Raw genomic sequence first — 22,061 nt, forward strand, 5'->3', positions numbered from 1 at the left:
CCTCTTCCTAGAGATGCTGCCTGGCCTGCTGTGTTCACCAGCAACTTTTATGTGTGTTGATTTTTTTCTTTCTTGTTTCAGGGTGAATGAAGAATCTTCCTTTCTTCAGTTTTTAAATTATTCAGCCTTGGATTCAACAATACCTTTGCAGGGTTTGTTAGAGCTTTTTGGGAGGGTTTAAAATAATTTGGCGGAGGATGGGGACCAGAGTGATAATGCTGAGGTTGAGGTAGTTGGTTTTCAAACAGAAGCAGTGTGCAGTGAGGCTGCTAACAAGGAGAGGCTGATGACAGGGCAAAATGGCAGTGTAAAAGGCGGACAAATCAAAAAGCTGAATACGGAACTGAAGGTGTTATATTTGAATGCATGCAGTATACGGAATAAAGTAGCACATTTACAGATTGATATGTATGATGTCGTGGGCATCACTGAATCATGGCTGAAAGAAGATTCTAGCTGGGTGCTTAACATCCAAGGATATATGTTGTATTAAAAGGACAGGCAGGAAGGCAGAGGGGGTGGCGTTGCTCTGTTGGTGAAAAAAGATGTCAAATCATTAGAAAAAGGTGACATAGGATTGGAAGATACTGCCTCATTGTGGGTAGAGCTAAGGAACTGCAAGAGCGAAAATACCCTGATGGGAGTTATATACAGATCCCCAAACAGTAGTAAAGATGTGGAATACAAAAATACAACAGAAGATAGGAAATACATGTCAAAAGGGCAATGTTATGATAGTCATGGGAGATTTCGATATGCTGCTGGATTGGGAAAATCAAGATGGTTCTGGATCCCAAGAGAGGAATATCTAGAACGTCTACAAGATAACTTTTTAGAACAGCTTGTGGGTGAGCCTACTAGGGGATCAGCTATTCTGGATTTGGTGTTGTGCAATGAACCAGAATTGATTAGGGAGCTTAAGGTAAAGGAACCCTGCGGAGTAAGTGATCATAATATGATAGAATTATCCCTGCAATTTGAGAAGGAGAAGTGAAATTCAGATGTATCAGTCTTACAGTGGGGTAAAGGGTATTAAAGGCATGAGAAAAGAGCAGATTGGAAAGGAACACTAGCAGGGATAATGGCAGAACAGCAATGGCTGGAATTTCTGGGAGAAATTCATAAGGCGCAGGATATATACATCCCAAAGAGGAAAAAATATTCTAAAGGCAGGATGACCAAACCATAGCTGACAGGAGAAGTCAAAGGCAACATAAAAGCCAAAGAGAGGGCATATAATAAGCAAACATTAGTGGGAAGTTAAAGGATTGGGAAACTTTTACAAACCAACAAAAGACAACTAAAATGTCATAAAGAAGGGAAAAGAAGGAATATGGAAGTAAGCCAGTCAATTATATTTGAGAGGATACCAAAAGTTTCTTCAGATATATTGAGTGTAAAAGAGAGGTGAGGATAGATATTGGACCACTGGAAAATAATGCTTGGAGAGGTAGTCATGGGGGAATAGGGAAATGGCAGACAACTGAATAAGTATTTTATGGAAGACATTTGAAGTATGCCAGAAGTTTGAGAGTGTCAGCGAGCAGAAGTGTGCGAAATTACCATTACTAGGAAGAAGGTTCTTGGGAAACTGAGAGGTCTGAAGGTAGATAAGTCACCTGAACTAGATGGTAAACACCTCAGGGTTCTGAAAGAGGTGGCTGAACAGATTATGGAAGCATTAGCTATGATCTTTCAAGAATCAATTGATTTTGGCATGGTTCCAAAGGAATGGAGAATTGCAAATGTCTCTCTGCTCTTCAAGAAGGGAGAGAGGCAGAAGAAAGGAAATTATAGGCCAGTTTGTCTGACCTTGGAAGTTGGGAAGATGTTGGAGTTGATAAGGATGTGGTTTCAAGGAACTTGGAGGCACATGATAAAATAGACCATAGTCAGCATGGTTTCCTTTAGGGAAAATCATGCCTGACAAATCTGTTGGAATTCTTTGAGGAAATATCAAGCAGGATAGACAAAGGAGAATTGGTGGATGTTGCGTACTTGAACTTTCAGAAGGCCTTGGACAAGCTGCCACACATGAGGCTGCTTAACAAGTTGAGCCCATGTTATTATAGGAAAGATATTAGCATGGATAGACCAGTGGCTAATTGGCAGGAGGCAAAGAGAGAATAAAGGAAGCCTTTTCTGGTTGGCTGCCAGTGACTAGGGGTATTCTACAGGGGTCTGTATTGGGACTGCTTCTTTTCACGTTATATGTCAATGATTTGGAGATCGGCTTTGTAGCCAAGTTTGCGGATACTACAAAAATAGGTGTGGGGCAGGTAGTTTTGAGGAAATACAGAGGCTACAGAAGGTTAGACAGATTAGGAGAATGGGCAAAGATATGGAAGATGGAATACAGTGTGGGAAGAGTATGGATATGCACTTTGGTATAAAAAGTAAAAGTGTAGACTATTTTCTAAATGGAGAGAAAGTTCAAAAATCTGAGGGACAAAAGAATTTGGGAGTCCCTAAAGATTAATTTGCAGGTTGAGTCCGTGGTGAGGAAGGCATATGCAATGTTGGCATTATTTTGAGAGTAGAATGTAAAAGTAGGACTGTAATAAGACTTTATAAATCCCTGGTGAGGCCTCATTTGGAGTATTGTGAGCAGTTTTGGGCCCCTTATCTAAGAAAGGATGTGCTGACATTGGAGAGTGTTCAAAGGAGGTTCACTAAAATGATTCTGGGATTGAAAGGCTTGTCATATGAGGAGCATTTGATGGCTCTGGGCCTGTACTCACTTGAATTCAGAAGAATAAGGGATGACCGCATTGAAACTTACTAAGCGTTTAAAGGCCTCGACAGAGTGGATGTGGAGAGTATGTTTCCTATGGTAAACTCTAAGACCAGAGGACACAGCCTCAGAATTGAAGGGGTGTCCTTTTAGAATGGAGATAAGGAGGAATTTCTTCAGCCAGAGAGTGTTGAATCTGTGGAATTTGTTGCACAGGTTGCTGTGGAAGCCAAGTCATTGGATATATTTAAGACAGAGGTTGATAGATTCTTGATTAGTCAGGACATGAAGGGATACAAGGAGAAGGCAGGTGATTAGAGCCAAGAAAGAAAATGGATCAGCAGATTTGATGAAATGGCTGAGCACTGGGGCAGTGTAAGGCCCGGGAGTCTTTTTAACTCATCAGACATAGATGGATGTGGTATAGGATATTATATAGCATTGTGATTTGGTTGACTTGAAGTATATTGAATGTGAAAGATAGGAGCCTGATCAGGAGAGGACTGGAAGATAGGCAGAGGGAGAGGCACAACGCTTAGCATCATAACTGTGGAAGGAACTTTGTGGTGGTAGTTTTACGGAGAGGAAATACATCTAAGTCAAATTGGACATCATAAGATATGCCACAGTGACTTCTTTACTCTATTCACCACTAATTGAAGAGGGTATAAAACTTAGGCGGAATTCCAACACAACTTGGTTCTGTAACCCTGAAGCCTTTGATTGGAACATCCAACACACATCAAAGTTGCTGGTGAACGCAGCAGGCCAGGCAGCATCTATAGGAAGAGGTGCAGTCGACGTTTCAGGCCGAGACCCTTCGTCAGGACTAACTGAAGGAAGAGTGAGTAAGGGATTGGAACATCCTTCCATTTTCAGTATATCCTTAACATAGGTCACTTTTCCTTTCTGTTAGCTTCTGTTAGAAAATAGTAGGGGACAGAGGGTCCAGTGAGATAGAGGAACTGAGGGAAATACATGTTAGTAGGGAAGTGGTGTTAGGTAAATTGAAGGGATTAAAGGCAGATAAATCCCCAGGGCCAGATGGTCTGCATCCCAGAGTGCTTAAGGAAGTAGCCCAAGAAATAATGGCTGCATTAGTGATAATTTTTCAAAACTCTTTAGATTCTGGACTAGTTCCTGAGGATTGGAAGGTGGCTAATGTAACCTCACTTTTTAAAAAAGGAGGGAGAGAGAAACCAGGGAATTATAGACCAGTTAGCCTAACATCGGTGGTGGGGAAACCGCTAGAGTCAGTTGTCAAAGATGTGATAACAGCACATTTGGAAAGCGGTGAAATCATTGGACAAAGTCAGCACGGATTTGTGAAAGGAAAATCATGTCTGATGAATCTCATAGAATTTTTTGAGGATGTAACTAGTAGAGTGGATAGGGGAGAACCAGTGGATGTGGTATATTTGGATTTTCAAAAGGCTTTTGACAAGGTCCCACACAGGAGATTAGTGTGCAAACTTAAAGCGCATGGTATTGGGGGTAAGGTATTGATGTGGATAGAGAATTGGTTGGCAGACAGGAAGCAAAGAGTGGGAATAAACGGGACCTTTTCAGAACGGCAGGCAGTGACTAGTGGGGTACTGCAAGGCTCAGTGTTGGGACCCCAGTTGTTTACAATATATAGTAATGACTTGGATGAGGGAATTAAATGCAGCATCTCCAAGTTTGCGGATGACACGAAGCTGGGCGGCAGTGTTAGCTGTGAGGAGGATGCTAAGAGGATGCAGAGTGTCTTGGATAGGTTGGGTGAGTGGGTAAATTCATGGCAGATGCAATTTAATGTGGATAAATGTGAGGTTATCCACTTTGGTGGCAAAAATAGGAAAACATATTATTATCTGAATGGTGGCCGATTAGGAAAAGGGGAGGTGCAACGAGACCTGGGTGTCATTATACACCAGTCATTGAAAGTGGGCATGCTGGTACAGCAGGCGGTGAAAAAGGCGAATGGTACACTGGCATTTATAACGAGAGGATTCGAGTACAGGAGCAGGGAGGTACTACTGCAGTTGTACAAGGCCTTGGTGAGACCACACCTGGAGTATTGTGTGCAGTTTTGGTCCCCTAATCTGAGGAAAGACATCCTTGCCATAGAGGGAGTACAAAGAAGGTTCACCAGATTGATTCCTGGGATGGCAGGACTTTCATATGATGAAAGACTGGATGAACTAGGCTTATACTCGTTGGAATTTAGAAGATTGAGGGGGGATCTGATTGAAACGTATAAAATCCTAAAGGGATTGGACAGTCTAGATGCAGGAAGATTGTTCCCGATGTTGGGGAAGTCCAGAACGAGCTGGTCACAGTTTGAGGATAAAGGGGAAGCCTTTTAGGACTGAGATGAGGAAAAACTTCTTCACACAGAGAGTGGTGAATCTGTGGAATTCTCTGCCACAGGAAACAGTTGAGGCCAGTTCATTGGCTATATTTAAGAGGGAGTTAGATATGGCCCTTGTGGCTAAAGGGATCAGGGGGTATGGAGGGAAGGCTGGTGCAGGGTTCTGAGTTGGATGATCAGCCATGATCATACTGAATGGCGGTGCAGGCTCGAAGGGCCGAATGGCCTACTCCTGCACCTATTTTCTATGTTTCTATGTTTCTTCCCATTTGTGATGTTTAAACTTTTAAAATTGTTATGACAGAGATTTACACGTTTAGAATATTTTATTCCCCATTTATATTATGTGGAGGCATATTCCAGAGAGTATCCATTAACACTTATTAAGCCTATTAACACTTGCAGAGAAAGAAAATACATTTTTTTTCTTCTTCTAGAGTGTCTGTTATCCTTGAATTCCATTAATTATTGGCACATAATTGTACTTTGCTACAGCTTCTAACTGCAGTGGAAGTCCAAAAGTAATCCTGGTTTTTAGCTCAGGAAATGAATTACACAATTAACTTGTGTCAGTAGTTAATAAGCAGCACTCCCACTCAATAAATCTTTGTTAGGGCATGGATTAATTCATAGGAATGAAAATAGCTTTACCTTAAAAATGAAACTTTGGTGGTAAGAACAGGAAGGCAGATTATTATCTAAATGGAGTCAAGTTAGGAAAAGGGGAAGATCTAGGTGTGCTTGTACATCAGTCACTGAAAGCAAGCATGCAGGTACAGCAGGCAGTGAAGAAAGCTATTGACATGCTGGCCTTCATAACAAGGGGAATTGAGTATAGGAGCAAAGAGGTCCTTCTGCAGCTGTACAGGGCCCTGGTGAGACCACACCTGGAGTACTGTGTGCAGTTTTGGTCTCCAGATTTGAGGAAGGACATTCTTGCTATTGAGGGAGTGCAGCGTAGGTTCACAAGGTTAATTCCCGGGATGGTGGGACTGTCATATGTCGAAAGATTGGAGCGACTGGGCTTGTATACACTGGAATTTAGAAGGATGAGAGGGGATCTGATTGAAACATATAAGATTATTAAGGGATTGGACACACTGGAGGCAGGAAGCATGTTCCCGCTGATGGGTGAGTCCAGAACCAGAGGCCACAGTTTAAGAATACGGGTTAGGCCATTTAGAATGGAGTTGAGGAAAAACTTTTTCACCCAGAGAGTGGTGGATATGTGGAATGCTCTGCCCCAGAAGGCTGTGGCGACCAAGTCTCTGGATGCTTTCAAGAAAGAGATGGTTAGAGCTCTTAAAGATAGTGGAATCAAAGGTTATGGGGATAAGGCAGGAACTGGATACTGATTGTGGATGATCAGCCATGATCACAGTGTATGGCAGTGCTGGCTCGAAGGGCCAAATGGCCTACTCCTGCACCTATTGTCTATTGTCTATTGAAGTTCAAATCTGTTACAAATATTAACATATCTTTCTGTTGCCTAGTGTCTTTCTTATTGCAGAAGATGACATTTCAAAGCAAGTTATTATAGAGTCATAGTCATACTGCACCGAAACAGACCCTTTGACCCAACCCAGCTCCCAGTATCTGGTCCATTTTCCTCTAAACCTTTCCGATCCATCTACCTGTTCAAGTGCCTTATTATAAGAAACATCTTACTTTACTTTGAGTGAGTAAAGATTTGCACAAGAATCAAATTGTGCAATGTGTTCACAAAAGGTTCACGTACTTAGTTGGGTAAAGCTGAAAGATACAAACTCTCATTATCCACTTAGAACTACAAAACTTTGTTTTTTTTTAGGACAAAATAGCAAGTATTAAAACACTTACCTAGGAGCGCACGGACCCCTCTTACTGCAGCACACCTCCCACTCACTCTGTGGCGCTGTTTGCAACCAGCCCATTGGTGAAGCCCCCCAACCGCTCTACTTTTATACCCATTACACTGATATGATATACTGCTATAGGCGGAGACCAATACATTATCACTAGCTCTAGCTACTGAACCAGAACCAATCATCACTTGTCACCACTCTTCATGAGTCCTGCCTCTGCCTTCAAAGTTCAAAGCGAATTTATTATTAAAGTACATATATGCCACCATATACAACCCTGAGATTCATTTTCTTGTGGGCATACACAATAGATCTATAGAATAATAACCATAACAGAATCAATGAAAGACCGCCCAACTTGGGCGTCCATCCAGAAGGCAAAAGACAACAAACTGTGCAGACACAAAAAGAAAGAAATAATAATAATAATAATAATAATAATAATAATAAACAAATAAGAAATAAATATTGAGAACATGAGATGAAGAGTCCTTGGAAGTGAGTCCATTGGCTGTGGGAACATTTCAATGTTGGGGCAAATTAGGTAGAATGAAGTTACTGCCTTTGTTTCAAGAACACGGTGATTGAGGGGTAATAACTTTTCCTGAACCTGGTGATGTGAGTCTGAGGCTCCTGGACCACCTTCCCGACGGCAGCAATGAGTAGAGTGTAACATCCTGGGTGGTGGGGGTCCTTGATGCTGCTTTCCTGTGACAGTTTCCTGTAGATGTGCTCAATGGGAAGGATTATTGGAACTGACTGTCATGTTCTCACAGTTGTACTCCAACAGTTGTGCATTCTCACAGTTGCCGAATTGTATTCCCACAGTCGTAATCAAAGCTTCCGCAGCTAGTCCAAGGCTGCTGTGGTGGTGAAGGCATTTGACAAACACAAAGATAAACCCTTAACAATAGACTATGCCATGTTAGTGTGTGCCTTGTTATATAAATTTGGTGGCAGTGTGGACCAGTGTGGACCAGTGTGGACTTGATTGGCTTAGTACAATTCTTCTATGACCTACCTCACAGACTTCAGTGAGATCTGGACAGGCCATTGGTTATTAGAAAAATATTATGCAGAGAGATGATCCACTGTGTGATGAAAGACATGAAGTACACAGAATGAAATCAGAAAATGCTGGAACTACTCAGTAGGTTAAGTAGTATCAATTGGGAGAGAACAGAGTAAATATTTGACTCAGGGCCTTTCACTGGAGATGGAATATTGAGAAAGCAGCTGTGGTTTGAGTCCCAGAGAGGGTGAGTGTTATGTTTTGTAACTTTAAAACATTAAACTAACTGAAAGAAAGATGTGGAAGTCCGAACTGTGAATCTACCTTTGTGTTTACTTTAAGCGAGGCTTAAAGCCTTGATGCAACACTTGAACATGGTAGCAACACTATCGTGTGGTAGTGTGCTGACGTATACAGTTCACGCATTTATACACGCAGCCCATAAAGAATTGTTAAAGTAAACAAGAATGTTTAATCAAACAATCCATATACAATATTACTGAAATATTAAATACATGAGGCTGGCCGGTGGTGTAGTAGCAACTCAAGGTGAGTGTTCCAGGTTTCGAATCCAGCGGGCTCCTTGCAAGCATTCCACCCATGCTGGGATGACCATCGAGTCAGCAACTCGACCTCGTAAAAAAAAAGATAAATGCTAAATAAACAGCAAGGTTTCTGCCTGATGTGCCGCAAGGTGCAAAGCAGGAGAAGAGCCACAATTAAATGCAAAACAGTGAGGAGTGGAGAGAAGCAAAGCACGTGCCAGTGATAGGATATAGGTGAAAGGAACACGTTGAAATGTAGAGGGAAAGCTGCATCTGTGGAGAGAGACAATGGGGCTACTTGAAACCGTTAAATTCAGTACCGAGACTCGAGGGTTGCAACTTTCTGGGCAGCAGATGAGATGCTGTTCCCTAGTGAGGTTTGAGCAATATTGTGGATGGAGAGGGGGTAAGTCGCAGTGGGAGTGCGATGAAACATTTAAGTGATAGGGATCTAGAAGCTCAGGGTCGTCCTTCTGGACTGAATGGAAGTGCTTTGCAAATCTGTCACCCAATCTGTGTATAGTTTTACCAATGCAATACACTAAAATCTACTTAATGTATTGACCTGTGCAATAATTGGAACTATCACTGTAAGCACAAGCAATACCCAGAGAGGTAAATTCAACAGTCACAGAGTGCAATCTATATTAAAATAAGTTATTGAATAAAAGTAGGTCAAAGAAAATGTGGAAGGTTAAGGATGCATCATTTTCATCATGGTACATCATTATCACAAGAAATTAAGTCTGAGTAATTTTGCTTTTATTTTGTAGCCTTGGCTAAGATCAGCAGCCTTGGAAACTGAATACATTTTCTGATCTCTATCGAACTCACCATAAATGCTAAACATATATCCAGGAGCAAACTTGATAGGAATTAGAGTTTAATGCTGTGGGACCGGTGGTGCATGAACATAATGGTTGATTTGAGATATTTCGTTGTTTCATTGGCGTGTGTTTAAGCACACTAATAGAATTTCATTGCGTATTACAGTATATTTGTACAGATATCTATGACTTCTAGGTTAATATGAATGCAATAATAGCTAGCACAAGATGATTAAAATTAAATAGCATTAACTATTTCATGTGAGTTTAGTAGTTATATCCAGTCTGATGTGACTGAGACTATTGGAAGTTATTCTTTGCTGGGTTAGATAACAGAGCAAAGCTGTGATCAAGCAGTTCAGTTTTTCTAAGGTGGATGTGAAAGTCCTGAGGTGGTGAAGGAAGAGAAATCCAAGAACCGTCAAAAAACCTGTGGGCTTAAAGAGAGCTGATAAGTAGAAATATGCTGGAGATCCAGCAATTTATTCATAATGAAGATACATATGGTTTCTTCAGGTCTGGCAAAGTTTCAAAAATAAATTTATCATCAAGGTGTGTGTATATCTCACTATATACTACCTTGAGATTCATTTCCTTGCAGGCTTTTACAGGAAAATAAAGAAATACAATAAGTTTTATGAAAAACTCTAAATAACAAAGACTGACAAACAACTAGAGTGCAAAAGAAGACAGATTGTGCAAATAAACAAAATAAATAATATCGAGGAGGTGTTGTAGAATCCTTGAAAGTGAGTCTGTTGTTGTGGTGAGTGAAGTTATCCACACCAGTTCAGGAGCCTGATGGCTGTAGGGTAATAACTGTTCCTGAATCTGGTGGTGTGATACCCAAGGCTCCTGCTCCTCTTCCCTGATGATGGTAGTGAGGAGAGATCGTGGCCTCGATAGCGGGTGCCCTTGATGTTGGATGCTGCTTTCCTGTGGCAGTGCTCCTTGTAGATGTGCTCAATAGGGGGGGGGCTTTGCCTGTGATGGACGGGCTGTATCCACCACTTTTTGTAGACTTTCCACTATCACGATGACGTATGGCTAAACATTCAAGGACTCATCCTGCAGAGAGCCAAGAACAGTGGAGAGCTCATCAGGATCAGTGGGGCATTCAGTGCCCAGAGGAAGGAATACTCCAAAATATCACCAAATCAAGCTCTGTCTCTGACGTCACTGTCCTCACTCCATGCTACACCATTCTACCTGCTAGCCTAGGTTCAGCACGTGTTTGAAAAAGCTATACAGCTACTGAGAAACAGCAAGGACTTTGTATTCGAATGGCACATTTCAGGATCTTGTTGTGTCTCAAAGTACCTTACAATATTGAAAAACATTTGATTTGTTCCTAATGTTGAAATGTGAGAGTCAATTTATGTGTGGGATGGTGCCTTAGACACCTACGCAGTAAGTGACCAGATTATCGTTTTTTGTGATGTGGGTTGGGAATTACATGTCGGTCGGCACACTGCGGAGAAGTTTGATTCGGGATTTGCTGCTAACAATATCAGTCTTGCAAGCTGCAAACGAAAGCTAAATCAACAACGATGAGGTGAAAGAACAGCCAGTTCAGCAATCTAAATTTCTGCTGGCATATTCAATCCTTAGTAATGTGTGATTCCCTGTAGGGTTAAGCAGGATGGAAAAGCTTATAGCCGTAGCTGGATAAAAATGAATCAAAGATAATAACCGACGATCATGATGTTGAATCATTAGATATAGGGCTTCTTAAATATTGCTCAGGTTAATGTTCTGATTCCTCATAAATCTAGAAAAGGGAAAAATATTTCTGCAGTTTAGGCAGGTATATTAACACTATGTAGAGCCAGTCCAACTTGGGTGTAACAAAACCTTGTGTAAATTAAATGTATGCATGATTGTAATTTTACTAGGTGACTCAGAGAGAAGGGCTACAATAGCAAAACGTCTGGGATTTTCTATCGAATATTGAAAGACACAAATAGAGTGGATATGGAGAGGATGTTTCTTTTAATTGGAAAGTCTTGGACCAGAGGGTATTGCCTCAGAATAGAGGGATGTCTCTTTAGAACAGAGATGAAGAGGAATTTCTTTAGCCAAAGTGTGGTGAATCTGTGGAATTCGTTGCCACAGATGGCTGGGGAGTCATTGGGTGTATTTAAGGCACAGATTGATAGGTTCTTAATTATTCAGGGTGTCAAAGGTTACGGGGAGAAGGCAGGATTATAAGGAGGGAGTGCAGGAGAGGTAATGTTTACCCACTCTTCCATCTTCTGTGTGGTAATCTTGCTGAAATCTTTAGGAGATTTTAGAATATTATTTTCATTTGTCACCTGTACATTGAACATTCAGTGAAATATACCATTTGCATCAAATCAAATCAGTGAGAATTGTGCAAGTGTCTCCATGCTTCTGGCACAAACATAGTGTGCCAACAGCTCGCTATCCCTAACCATATGTCTTTGGAATGTGGGAGGAAACCAGAGCATGCGGAGGAAACCCACACAGTCATAGGGAGAATGTCCAAATGCTTTACAAAATGTTGTTTTGAATAGCTGCAATTTTGAGAGAATTATATGGAAGAAGAGGCAGCCTGATGCAATCTTTGTAGCTGATATTAAAACTCTTTAATTTCTCTGACATTGTAACATCCCAGAATAGGCTACTTCTCTCAAAAAGACACTTGCATTTCAGGAAAGTGGATGATAGGAAACAAAAATGACTTCTACTGATTAAAGTGTCAAAACCATTATTTTCTATGCTGCTGCAATTTGTGGCTATAAATTTTGACTTGATTTAAATATTGGTATTTTATACCTTTGTGTCCCGATCAAGAGTCTTGATCTGAAATATTGACAATTCCTTCTCCCCTCCCCCCACCTGCAGATACATTACTCCTTCTTCCTCCAGCAGTTTGTTCTCCAGTATCTGCAGTCTTTTATGTGTCCTGTGTTTGGATTATCATTGGAACATAAAGAAAATCTTACTTAACAGTCCAATAGTACAACAGATACAGCTATTGAAATTTTAGATTTTGAAAAGAGTGGGGAATAAAAAAATCACCCACTGTTCTTCCTGCTAAGTGGGATTAGTTGAACTGTCTTTCCAAAATTTATTTCTTGTCAGATGTCAGAAGGGGCATTTAATATGTATTTGCTTTCATCTGTGTCTTTATAGCTACAAAAGGCGACAAATTCCTACCCCACCCCTTTACTCTTTAATGGGAAGGTCATAACACATCTCAGAAAGAAAGAAATGAGTGACAGAAACCCTGCTAATTCCTATTTGTAGACATTTCTGTTCTTGATTGGTTTGGATCAAAATGGAGACTCTAAGTGTTGAAGCAGGAATACTTAGAACAGTCTCTTTGGCCAACAATGTTGTGCCGAACCAACTAAAAAGCAAATCAAAAGCACAAGAACACTAATCATTCCTACCTACACAATGTCAATATCCCTCCATCTTCCATACATCCATGTGCCTATCCAAACATCTCTCAAAAGCCTCTAATGTATTTGCCTCTACCATCATACCAGGCAGAGAATTCCAGGCAACTCCACCATTCTCTGAGTAAAAAAAACTTACCCCTCACATCCCCTTTGAACCTACCCCCTGTCAATCTCAATACAAGCTCTCTGGTATTACACATTTCAACCCTGGGGAACAAAACTCCCTGTCTGCTCTGTCTGTGCCTCTCGTAACCTTATCAATCTCTATCAGATCTCTCCTCAGCCTCCACCACACCTGAAAAAGCAACCCAAGGTTATTCAGCCTCTCATAATAGAACATGCCCTCTAAACCAGGCAGCTTCCGAGTAAACCTCTTCTGCACCCTCTCCAAAACCTCAACATCCTTCTTATAGTGGGGTGACCAGAACTGTATGCAGTACTCCAGATGAGACCTAACCAGGGTTTTATAAAGTTGCAACATAGCTTCTTGACTTTTAAGCTCAATGCCTCAAATAATAAAAGCAAGCATTCCATGAGCCTTCTTAATCAGCTTATCAACCTACGTTGCCACTTCCAAGGAGCTCTGAACTTGGATCTCAAGATCTCTCTGTCAAGTTCGCAGACGACACCACGGTGGTTGGTCTGATCAGAGGGGATGATGAGACGGCCTACAGGGACGGGGTCCAGCACCTGGCTGCGTGGTGTGCTGACAACAATCTGGCCCTTAAAACCCAGAAGACCAAAGAGATCATTGTGGACTTCAGGCATGCCAGGAGTCACACTCACATCCCCAACTACATCAACGGAACTGTAGTGGAGTGTGTATCAAGCTTCAAATTCCTTGGTATCCATATTTCCGAGGATCTCACCTGGTCCCTGAACTCCTCCATCCTGATCAAAAAGGCGCAACAGCGCCTTTATTTCCTGCAGAGCATCAAGAAAGCTCACCTCTGCCCCGGGATACTGACGGACTTTTACCTCTGTACCATTGAGAGCATACTCACCAACTGCATCTCAGTGTGATATGGCAATTGTCACGTATCGGACCGCAAAGCACTCCTGCGTGTGGTGAAAACTGCCCAGCAAATTATCGGCACCCAATTGCCCACCATTGAGAACATCTACCATAAACGCTGCCTGGGCAGGGCGAAAAGCATTATCAAGGATGCATCTCACCCTAACCATGGACTTTTTACTCTCCTCTCATCCGGTAGGCGCTACAGGAGCCTCCGCTCCCGCACTAGCAGACACAGGAAGAGCTTCTTCCCTGAGGCTCTGACACTGCTGAACCTCACATCACAGCGCTAAGCAGTATTGCATCTGTATTGTACTGCCTTAATACTTTTATATTTGTGTGCTGTAGCACTTTTTTTATTCACAGTTATTTTGTAAATAACACTATTCTTTGCATTTCTGGTCAGACGCTAAATGCATTTCATTGGCTTTGTACCTGTACTTTGCACAATGGCAATAAAGTTGAATCTAATCTAATCTGCTCAGCAACACTGTTAAGGATCTTGCCCTCAACAGTGTACTGTCTCCTTGCACTTGCCCTACCAAGGTGCGGCATCTCACAGTTATCTGGGTTAAACTCCATCTGCCATTTCTCTGCCCATATCTATAACTGATCTATATTGTACTATATTCTTTGCCAGTTTCCTACACTTCCCACAGCTCCACCAATCTTGGTATCAACTGCAAATTTATTAACCCACCCATCTGTATTTTCATCCAGGTCATTTATATACATTACAAACAGCAGAGGTCTTAGCACAGATCCCTGCGGAACACCACTAGTTACAGAGCTCCAGATCGAATAAGTCCCTACAACCATGTGCAAATCAATTCTGAATCCAAACAGTGAATTTACAGTAGACCCCATGCTTCGGACTTTGTAAAGCGCCTTACTAAAATCCATGTAGACAACTTCCACTGTTCTACCTTCATCAATCTCTCTTGTCACCTTGAACTTCAGAGGAATGTTTTCAAAATAAATAGATGATTTTGTTTTAGCATTGCAGTTCAATAATTGTCAAATATAAAAATTTGACATGGCAGCTTATCTACAAAAATATGTGCTGGCATCAAAAGGATCCAGAGGAGGTTCATGAGAATGATTCCAAGGAATGAAAAGGTTAACATATGAGTAGCGTTTGACGGCTCTGGGTCTGTACTTGCTGGAGTTTAGAAGAATGAGAGGGAATCTTATTGAAACCTACCCAACAGTGAAAGGCCTAGAGTGGATGTGGAGCAGACTGAATGAGCTGAATAGCCGAATTCTGATCCAATATCTTATGGTCTTAATGTCTATACTGTTTGGATGGTTAGCTCCAGAGCTCGAAGTTTCTCCAGATTTGGCACAATGAAGTTATAAAATTAGTAACCTCATGTGATGAAAGACCAACTTTATTTGCCATTTATGTATTAGGAATATGCTGCGGAGTTAGAAATATGTTATTGGTTTGAAGGATACAATGGAGAGGTAAGACATTGGTTTCAGCAGAACGTAGGAAGAATTTGTCAGAGGGGGCCAAATGTTGATGATGTCTGCTTGAAATATTAAACTATTCCAGTAGATACCTCCTCATGTTGAATGCAGAAAGGGACTACTGGCAGAAGAGGAATGGCAAGCATTATGGTGCACCTGCATATCATAAACTATCACCTCTTCTTCTGTCTAGCATGATTTAAACTGGAAAACCAAAGAATCTAATTTCATGCAATTCAGGGGTGGCATTACTAAAAACCTTACATTGATTAAGATTTCAATGACAGCTGCTTTTTACCTTTTTAAAAGAAAACTGCCAGTGGAAATGGTTGAAGCAGGTACAACAACAACATTTATTTATTGATTTATTTTTATTTCTAGATACAGCCCAATAACAGGCCCTCCTAGCTTAACAAGCCTGTGCTGCCTAATTACACCCATGTAACCAATTAACCTATTAAACCACATGTCTTTGGCATGTGAGAGGAAACAGGAGCACCCGGAGGAAACTCACATGGTCACAGGGAGAGCGTAGAACTCCTTACAGGCAGCAGTGGAAATTGAACCCAGGTTGCTGGCACTGAAATGGCGTTACGCTAGCAGCTACACCACCGTGCCACCTTTAAAGGCGACACAGTCACATAGTGATTAGAATAGCACTTTACAGTATCAACTACCTGGGTTCAATTCCCACCGCTGTCTGTAAGGAGTTTGTACGTTCTCCCTCTGACCACGTGAGTTTCCTCTGGGTGAGCTGGTTTACTCCTACAGTGCAAAGACGTACTGGTTGATAGATTAATTGCTCATTGTAAATTGTCCTATGATTAGGCTAAAGTTAAATCGGGGGTTGTCGGCGGTGCAGCACAAAGGGGTGAAAGAGTCTATTCCACGCTGTATCTCAATAAATAAATAAAAGATTTCTTTCTTTCTTTCTTTAGAAATACAGCACGACAACAGGTTCTCCTGGCCCAATGAGCCGATGAAACCCAGTGGCACCCATGTGACCAACTAATCCACTAACCTTTGCATCTTTGGAATGTGAGCAGAAGCTGCAGCTCACAAAGGAAACCCACATGGCCATGGGGGGAACATACAAACTCCTTACAGACAGCAGGACTGAACCTGGGTTGCTGGCATTGTAATAGTGTTATGTTAACTGCTATGCCCCTGTGCCACCAGATGGAAAGGGTCAGAAGGTTATGGGCCAAATGCTGCTAAGTGGGCCACCTTGGTCAGCAGGGATCAGTTGGGCTGAAAGGCGGGCTTCCATGTTGTACAACACTATGATTCTAAAGCCTGATTGAAATCCAAAGTCAAAAGAGATAACATGAATTTTGAGCATGTATTTCCACAAGTAAACAATCCCAATTCAATCAAAATGAACGTTACCTTCATTTCCATCCCTCTCTAGCCCTTTACCTTTCCTACTCACCCGGCTTCACCTATCCCCATCTAGCTATCCTCGTTCCCCTCCCTCCCCCACATCTTTTAACTCTGATGTCTTCCCCTGTCCTTTTCAGTCCTGAAGAAGGGTCGCGACCAGAAACATTGACTGTACATTCATTTCCATAGAAGCTGCCTGACCTGCTGAATTCCTCCAGCACTTTGTGTGTGTGTGTGTGTGTGTGTGTGTAGCACCTGTAAATTTTCTCATGTTTATAAATGTTACGTGGTTGTGCTCTCTGTCAATTTTACATCCGTGTGGCTGGTTGAACACCTCTCCCAGTACATGCATGTCGTCCTGGGTATATTTTACAATGTCAATCATTCTGTTGCTTTTTGAAGAGAGGTGGTTATAAAGCGGTTTCTTTTTTGCAGGAGAAGCTACTCGACACTTCGTGAAAGGGATTACTCGGCCCCTGATGAATCATGGGAGTACAGTTCAAGTGAACTGGAACGCAGGGGCCGACTCGGGAGTGAAGTTGGCTGGCTTTCTGTGTCCAATTCCATTGAGAAGTGTGACATCCTGGACAGTCTTCATCTCAATTTCAAGATTCCCAGCAAACTTAGGTAACCAACATCCTGCTGTTACATTGCATTTCATTAATAGATTCCCACCAATAGTTTGTTTTCTCACCTTCCCTGCCCTCACTATTTTCCACCTCTCCTTCCTAAAAGTGTGATGCTTGCTCGAAGCAATTCCACAGGAATAAATTGCAGGTTACTCTTCCCAGACAAACATTGTTTAAGTTGTAGCTGGATGGTGACAAATTCTGTTCCCTTGATGCCTCCTGCATTCCTCGATCTTCCTTCTATCCAAGGTTATATCAGCTCATTGGAAGCTTGGCAGGCGATTAACCAGGAGCACAGGTCCCAGCCTCAATCTCTCCACTGCCAGGTCTGCCAATTTCTGCCTCTTATTTCCATTCATCCAATTTAAGAGTCTTATTCATGCCTTTTTGACTTTTAAATATGGCATTTCTAAGGCTAAACTGGGTGGTTTTCTCTCTCAGTGTTTGTCTGAATATTTCATACGTCCATTGACCTACTCTCACCAATGACCTCCATATCGCATACATAGCTACATTGACTCCAGCAACACCTCAGTTTCAATATCTTCAAGCAACACACACAAAAAATGCTGGTGAACGCAGCAGGCCAGGCAGCATCTATAGGAAGAGGTACAGTCGATGTTTCAGGCCGAGACCCTTCGTCTGGACTAGCTGAAAGGAGAGATAGTAAGAGATTTGAAAGTGGGAGAGTGAGGGGGAGGGGGAAATCTGAAGTGAGAGGAGAAGGCAGAAGGGGGAGGGATGGAGCTAAGAAATATCTTCATGTTTGCTATTGGTCATCTGCAGCACAGCCTTTTTCTAACCCTCTACTCTTCTCCTGATCCAAGACCATTCCAAGTGTCTCCTCTCCTCTAGTTTTGGGCATGTACATTCTTCATATTTGTCCCACCCTATATGGCAAATGCACATTCAGATTCTTTGGCCTTAATCTCTGGAATTCCATCATTAATTCCCTATGGCACTCTATGCCTCCTTTACATCAGTTTAAACTTGCCACTTTGACCAGGTTTTGATGACCTGTCCTCAGTGATTTGATGCTGAATTTTCTACGGTAATGCTCCTGTGAATGCATTAGTACAATTATGATGCTGAATACACTCAGTGGGCACTTTATTGGGTACCTCCTGAACCTAATAAAGTGGCTCTGACTGTATGTTTGTGGTCTTCTGCTGCAGTAGCCCATCCACTTCAGAATTCGATATATTGTGCATTCAGAGATGCTCTTCTGCACACCACTGTTGTAACATGTGATTATTTGAATTACTGTTGCCTTCTTGTCAGCTTGATCCAGTCTGGCTATTCTCCTCTGATCTCTGTCATTAACAAGGTGCTTTCTCTCAAAGAATTGCTGCATACTGTATGTTTTCTTTCCACACCATTCTCTGTAATCTCTACAGAACATGAAAATCCCAGGTATGGTAGATGGTTATAGCACAGTTACAGATTAACATGTATGGTGTGGTCATCACTACATCATGGCTGAAAGAAGATTATATTTGGGAGCCTAATGCCCAAGGATACACATTATATAGACTGAAGGTGTGGTGTGGCTCTGTCGGTAAAAGATGAAATCAGATCATTAGAAAGAAGTGACATAGTATTGGAAGGTGCTGAATCAATTTGGGGAGAGCTAAGGAATTGCAAGGGTAAAGTGGCTCTGATGGGAGTTATGTACAGACCCCCAAACAGTAGTAAGAATGTGATTTACAAATCACAATGGGAGATAGAAAATGCATGCCAAAAGGGCAATGTTACAATAGTCACAAGAGATTTCAACATGCAGGAAGATTGGGAAAATCTGGTTGGTGCTGGAACCCAAGAATGTGATTTTCTAGAATGCCTATGAGATGGGTTTTGGTTTGGGAATGTAGAGTAAGCCTTTGTAGGCACACACTCATCTACACAGGTTTTAATGAAGTTGGTAACAACTGCAGCATACTCATCCAGATTCGAAGATAAATCCCTGAATACAGTCCAGTCCACCGATTCAAAGCAGTCCTGAAAGCGCTTCTGTGCTTCTCTTGTCTATACCTTCTTGGTCCTCATTACTGGTGCTGCAATCTTCAGCCTGCATATACTCAGGGAGTAGAAGTACAGCCAGGTGATCAGAATTCCCAAAGTGATGGCGTGGAATAGCATGGTAGGCATTCTTGATGGTGGTGTAACAGTGGTCCAGTGTGTTGTTTCCTCTGGTATTGCAAGTGATTTATTCAGACCGGCCTGGTTAAAATTCCCCAAACTGATGGTGAAGGCATTAGGGTGAGCTGTTTCGTGCATGTTGATCCCATTTCTCAGATCACCTAAAGCCTGATTGACATTGGCCTGAGGTGGAATGTATACCGCTACCAAAATGATCCTGGAAATCTCTAGATTGGATGCTGCTCAATGAGGAAGAATTAATTAGAGAGCTTAAGGTAAAAGAACACTTAAGGGAAAGTGATCATAATATGATCAAATTCACCTGAAATTTGACAATGAGAAGCTAAAGTCTGATGTATCAGTATTACAGTGGAGTAAAAAGAAATACAGAGGCATGAGAGAGGTACTAGCCAAAATTGATTGGAAAAGTACACTGGCAGGGAGAAATGGCTGGAATTTCTGGAAGCAATTCAGAAGGTATAAGACATATACAGTACATCCCAAAGAGGAAGAAGTATTCTAAAGGCAAGGTGACATAACTGTGGTCAACAAGAGAAACCAAAGCCAACATAAATGCCAGAGACAGGGCATACAATAGAGCAAAAATTAGTGGGAGATTAGGGGATTGGGAAGCTTTTAAAAACCAACAGATGGTAACTAAAAGAGTCGTTAAGAATGAAAATTTGGAATATGAAAGTAAGCTAAAAATGGTACCAAAATTTTCTTCAGATACATAAAGTGTAAAAGAGAGGCAAGAGTGGATATTGGACCACTGGAAAATGATGCTGAGAGGTAGTAATATGGGACAAGGAAACCGTGATGAACTGAATAAGAATTTTTCATCAGTCTTCAGTGTGTAATACACTAGCAGAATGGTGGAAATTCCAGAGTGTCACGGGTCAGAAGTGTGTAAAGTTGCCATTACTAGGGAGAAGGTCCTTGGGAAACTGAAAGGTCTGAAGGTAGATAAGTCATCTGGACCAGATGGTGTACACCTCAAGGTGGCTGAAGAGATTGTGAAGGCATTAGTAATGATCTTTCAAACATCACTAGAATCTGGAATGATTCCTGAAGACAGGAAAATTGCAATGTCACATCACCCTTTAAGAAGGGAGAGAAGCAGAAGGAAGGGCACAATAGTCCAGTTGGTCTGACCTCAGTTGTTGGGAAGATGTTGGAGCTGATTATCAAGATGTGTTTCAGGGTACTTGGAGGCACATCATAAAATAGGCCGTAGTCAGCATGGTTTCCTTAAGGGAAAATCTTGCCTGACAGATCTGTTGGAATTCTTTGAAGAATTAACAAGCAGGAAAGACAAAGGAGAATCGTTTGATGTTGTGTACTTGGATTTTCAGAAGGCCTTTGACATGGTGCCATACATGAAGTTGCTTAACAAGCTATGAACTCATGGTATTACAGGAAAGATTCTATCATGGATAAAGCAGTGGCTGACTAGCAGGAGGCAAAGAGTAAGAATAAAGGGAGCCTTTTCTGGTTGGCTGCTGGTGACAAGTGGTGTTTCACTGCGGTCTGTGTCGGGACCAATTCTTTTTATGTTATATGTCGATGTCTAAGATGATGGAATTGTTGGTTTTGTTGAAAAGTTTGTGGATGATATGAAGATAGGTGGAGGGGCAGGTAGCTTTGAGGAAGTAGAGAGGCTACAGAAGGACTTAAGACAGAATTGGAGAATGGCCAAAGATGTGGCAGATGGAATGCAGTGTCAGGAAGTGTATGGTCATGCACTTTGGTAGAAGAAACAGAAGTTGTAGACTATTTTCTAATTGGAGAGAAAATTCAAAAATCTAAGGCATAAAGGGTTTGGAAGTCCTTATGCAAGATTCGCTGAAGGTTAGTTTGCAGGTTGAGTCTGTGGTGAGGAAGGCAAACGTGATATTAGCATTTATTTCAAGAAGACAAGTATATGAAAGAAAGGATGTAATGTTGAGACTTTATAAAGCACTGGTGAGGCCTCACTTGGAGTATTGTGAGCAGTTTTGGGCCCCATATCTTTGAAAGGATACGCTTACACTGGAAAGGGTTTAAAGGAGGTTCATCAGAATGATTCCAGGATTGAATGGCTTGTCATACGAAGAGTGTTTGATGGCTCTGGGCCAGTATTCACTGGAATTCAGAAGAATGGCGGAGGGGGGGGATCTCATTGAAACTTATCGAATGTTGAAAGACCCTGACAGAGTGGATCTGCAGAGGATGTTTCCTCTGGTGGGAGAGTCCAGGACCAGAGAACACAGCCTCAGAATAGATGGGCATCCTTTCAGAACAGAGAGGAAGAGGAATTTCTTTAGCCAGAGAATGGTGAATTTGTGGAATTCATTACCACAGGTAGCTGTGGAAGCCAAGTCTTTACGTGTATTTAAGGCAGAGGTTGATAGATTCTTGATTGGTCAGGGCATGAAGGATATAGGAGGGGTGAAAGCAGGAGATTGGAGCTGAGGGGCAAAATGGAACAGCCAATATGAAATGGCAGAGCAGACACGATGGACCAAATGGCCTAATTCTGCTCCTATATCTTATGGTCTTATGGTCTATCAGCAGTTTCTGAAATACTCAACCCACTTTGTCTGGCACCAATAATCTTTCTGCGGTCAAAGTCACTTTGGTAACATTTCTTCCGCATTTTGATGTTTGATCTGAACCACAACTGAAACTCTTGCT

At 41.8% G+C, this 22,061-nt stretch overlaps 1 protein-coding gene across 1 annotated transcript in view; it reads left to right on the forward strand.

The window, feature by feature from the left end:
* oca2 (oculocutaneous albinism II) overlaps positions 1-22,061 on the forward strand; it is a 503,930-nt gene that overhangs the window by 61,328 nt on the left and 420,541 nt on the right. Inside the window, exon 3 of the mRNA XM_072264241.1 lies at positions 17,053-17,244. Within this exon, the coding sequence (XP_072120342.1) occupies positions 17,053-17,244 (192 nt within the window). The remainder of the gene's footprint in view (positions 1-17,052; positions 17,245-22,061) is intronic.

This window comes from Mobula birostris, chromosome 7 (genome assembly GCF_030028105.1).
Source record: "Mobula birostris isolate sMobBir1 chromosome 7, sMobBir1.hap1, whole genome shotgun sequence".
NCBI lineage: Eukaryota > Metazoa > Chordata > Chondrichthyes > Myliobatiformes > Myliobatidae > Mobula > Mobula birostris.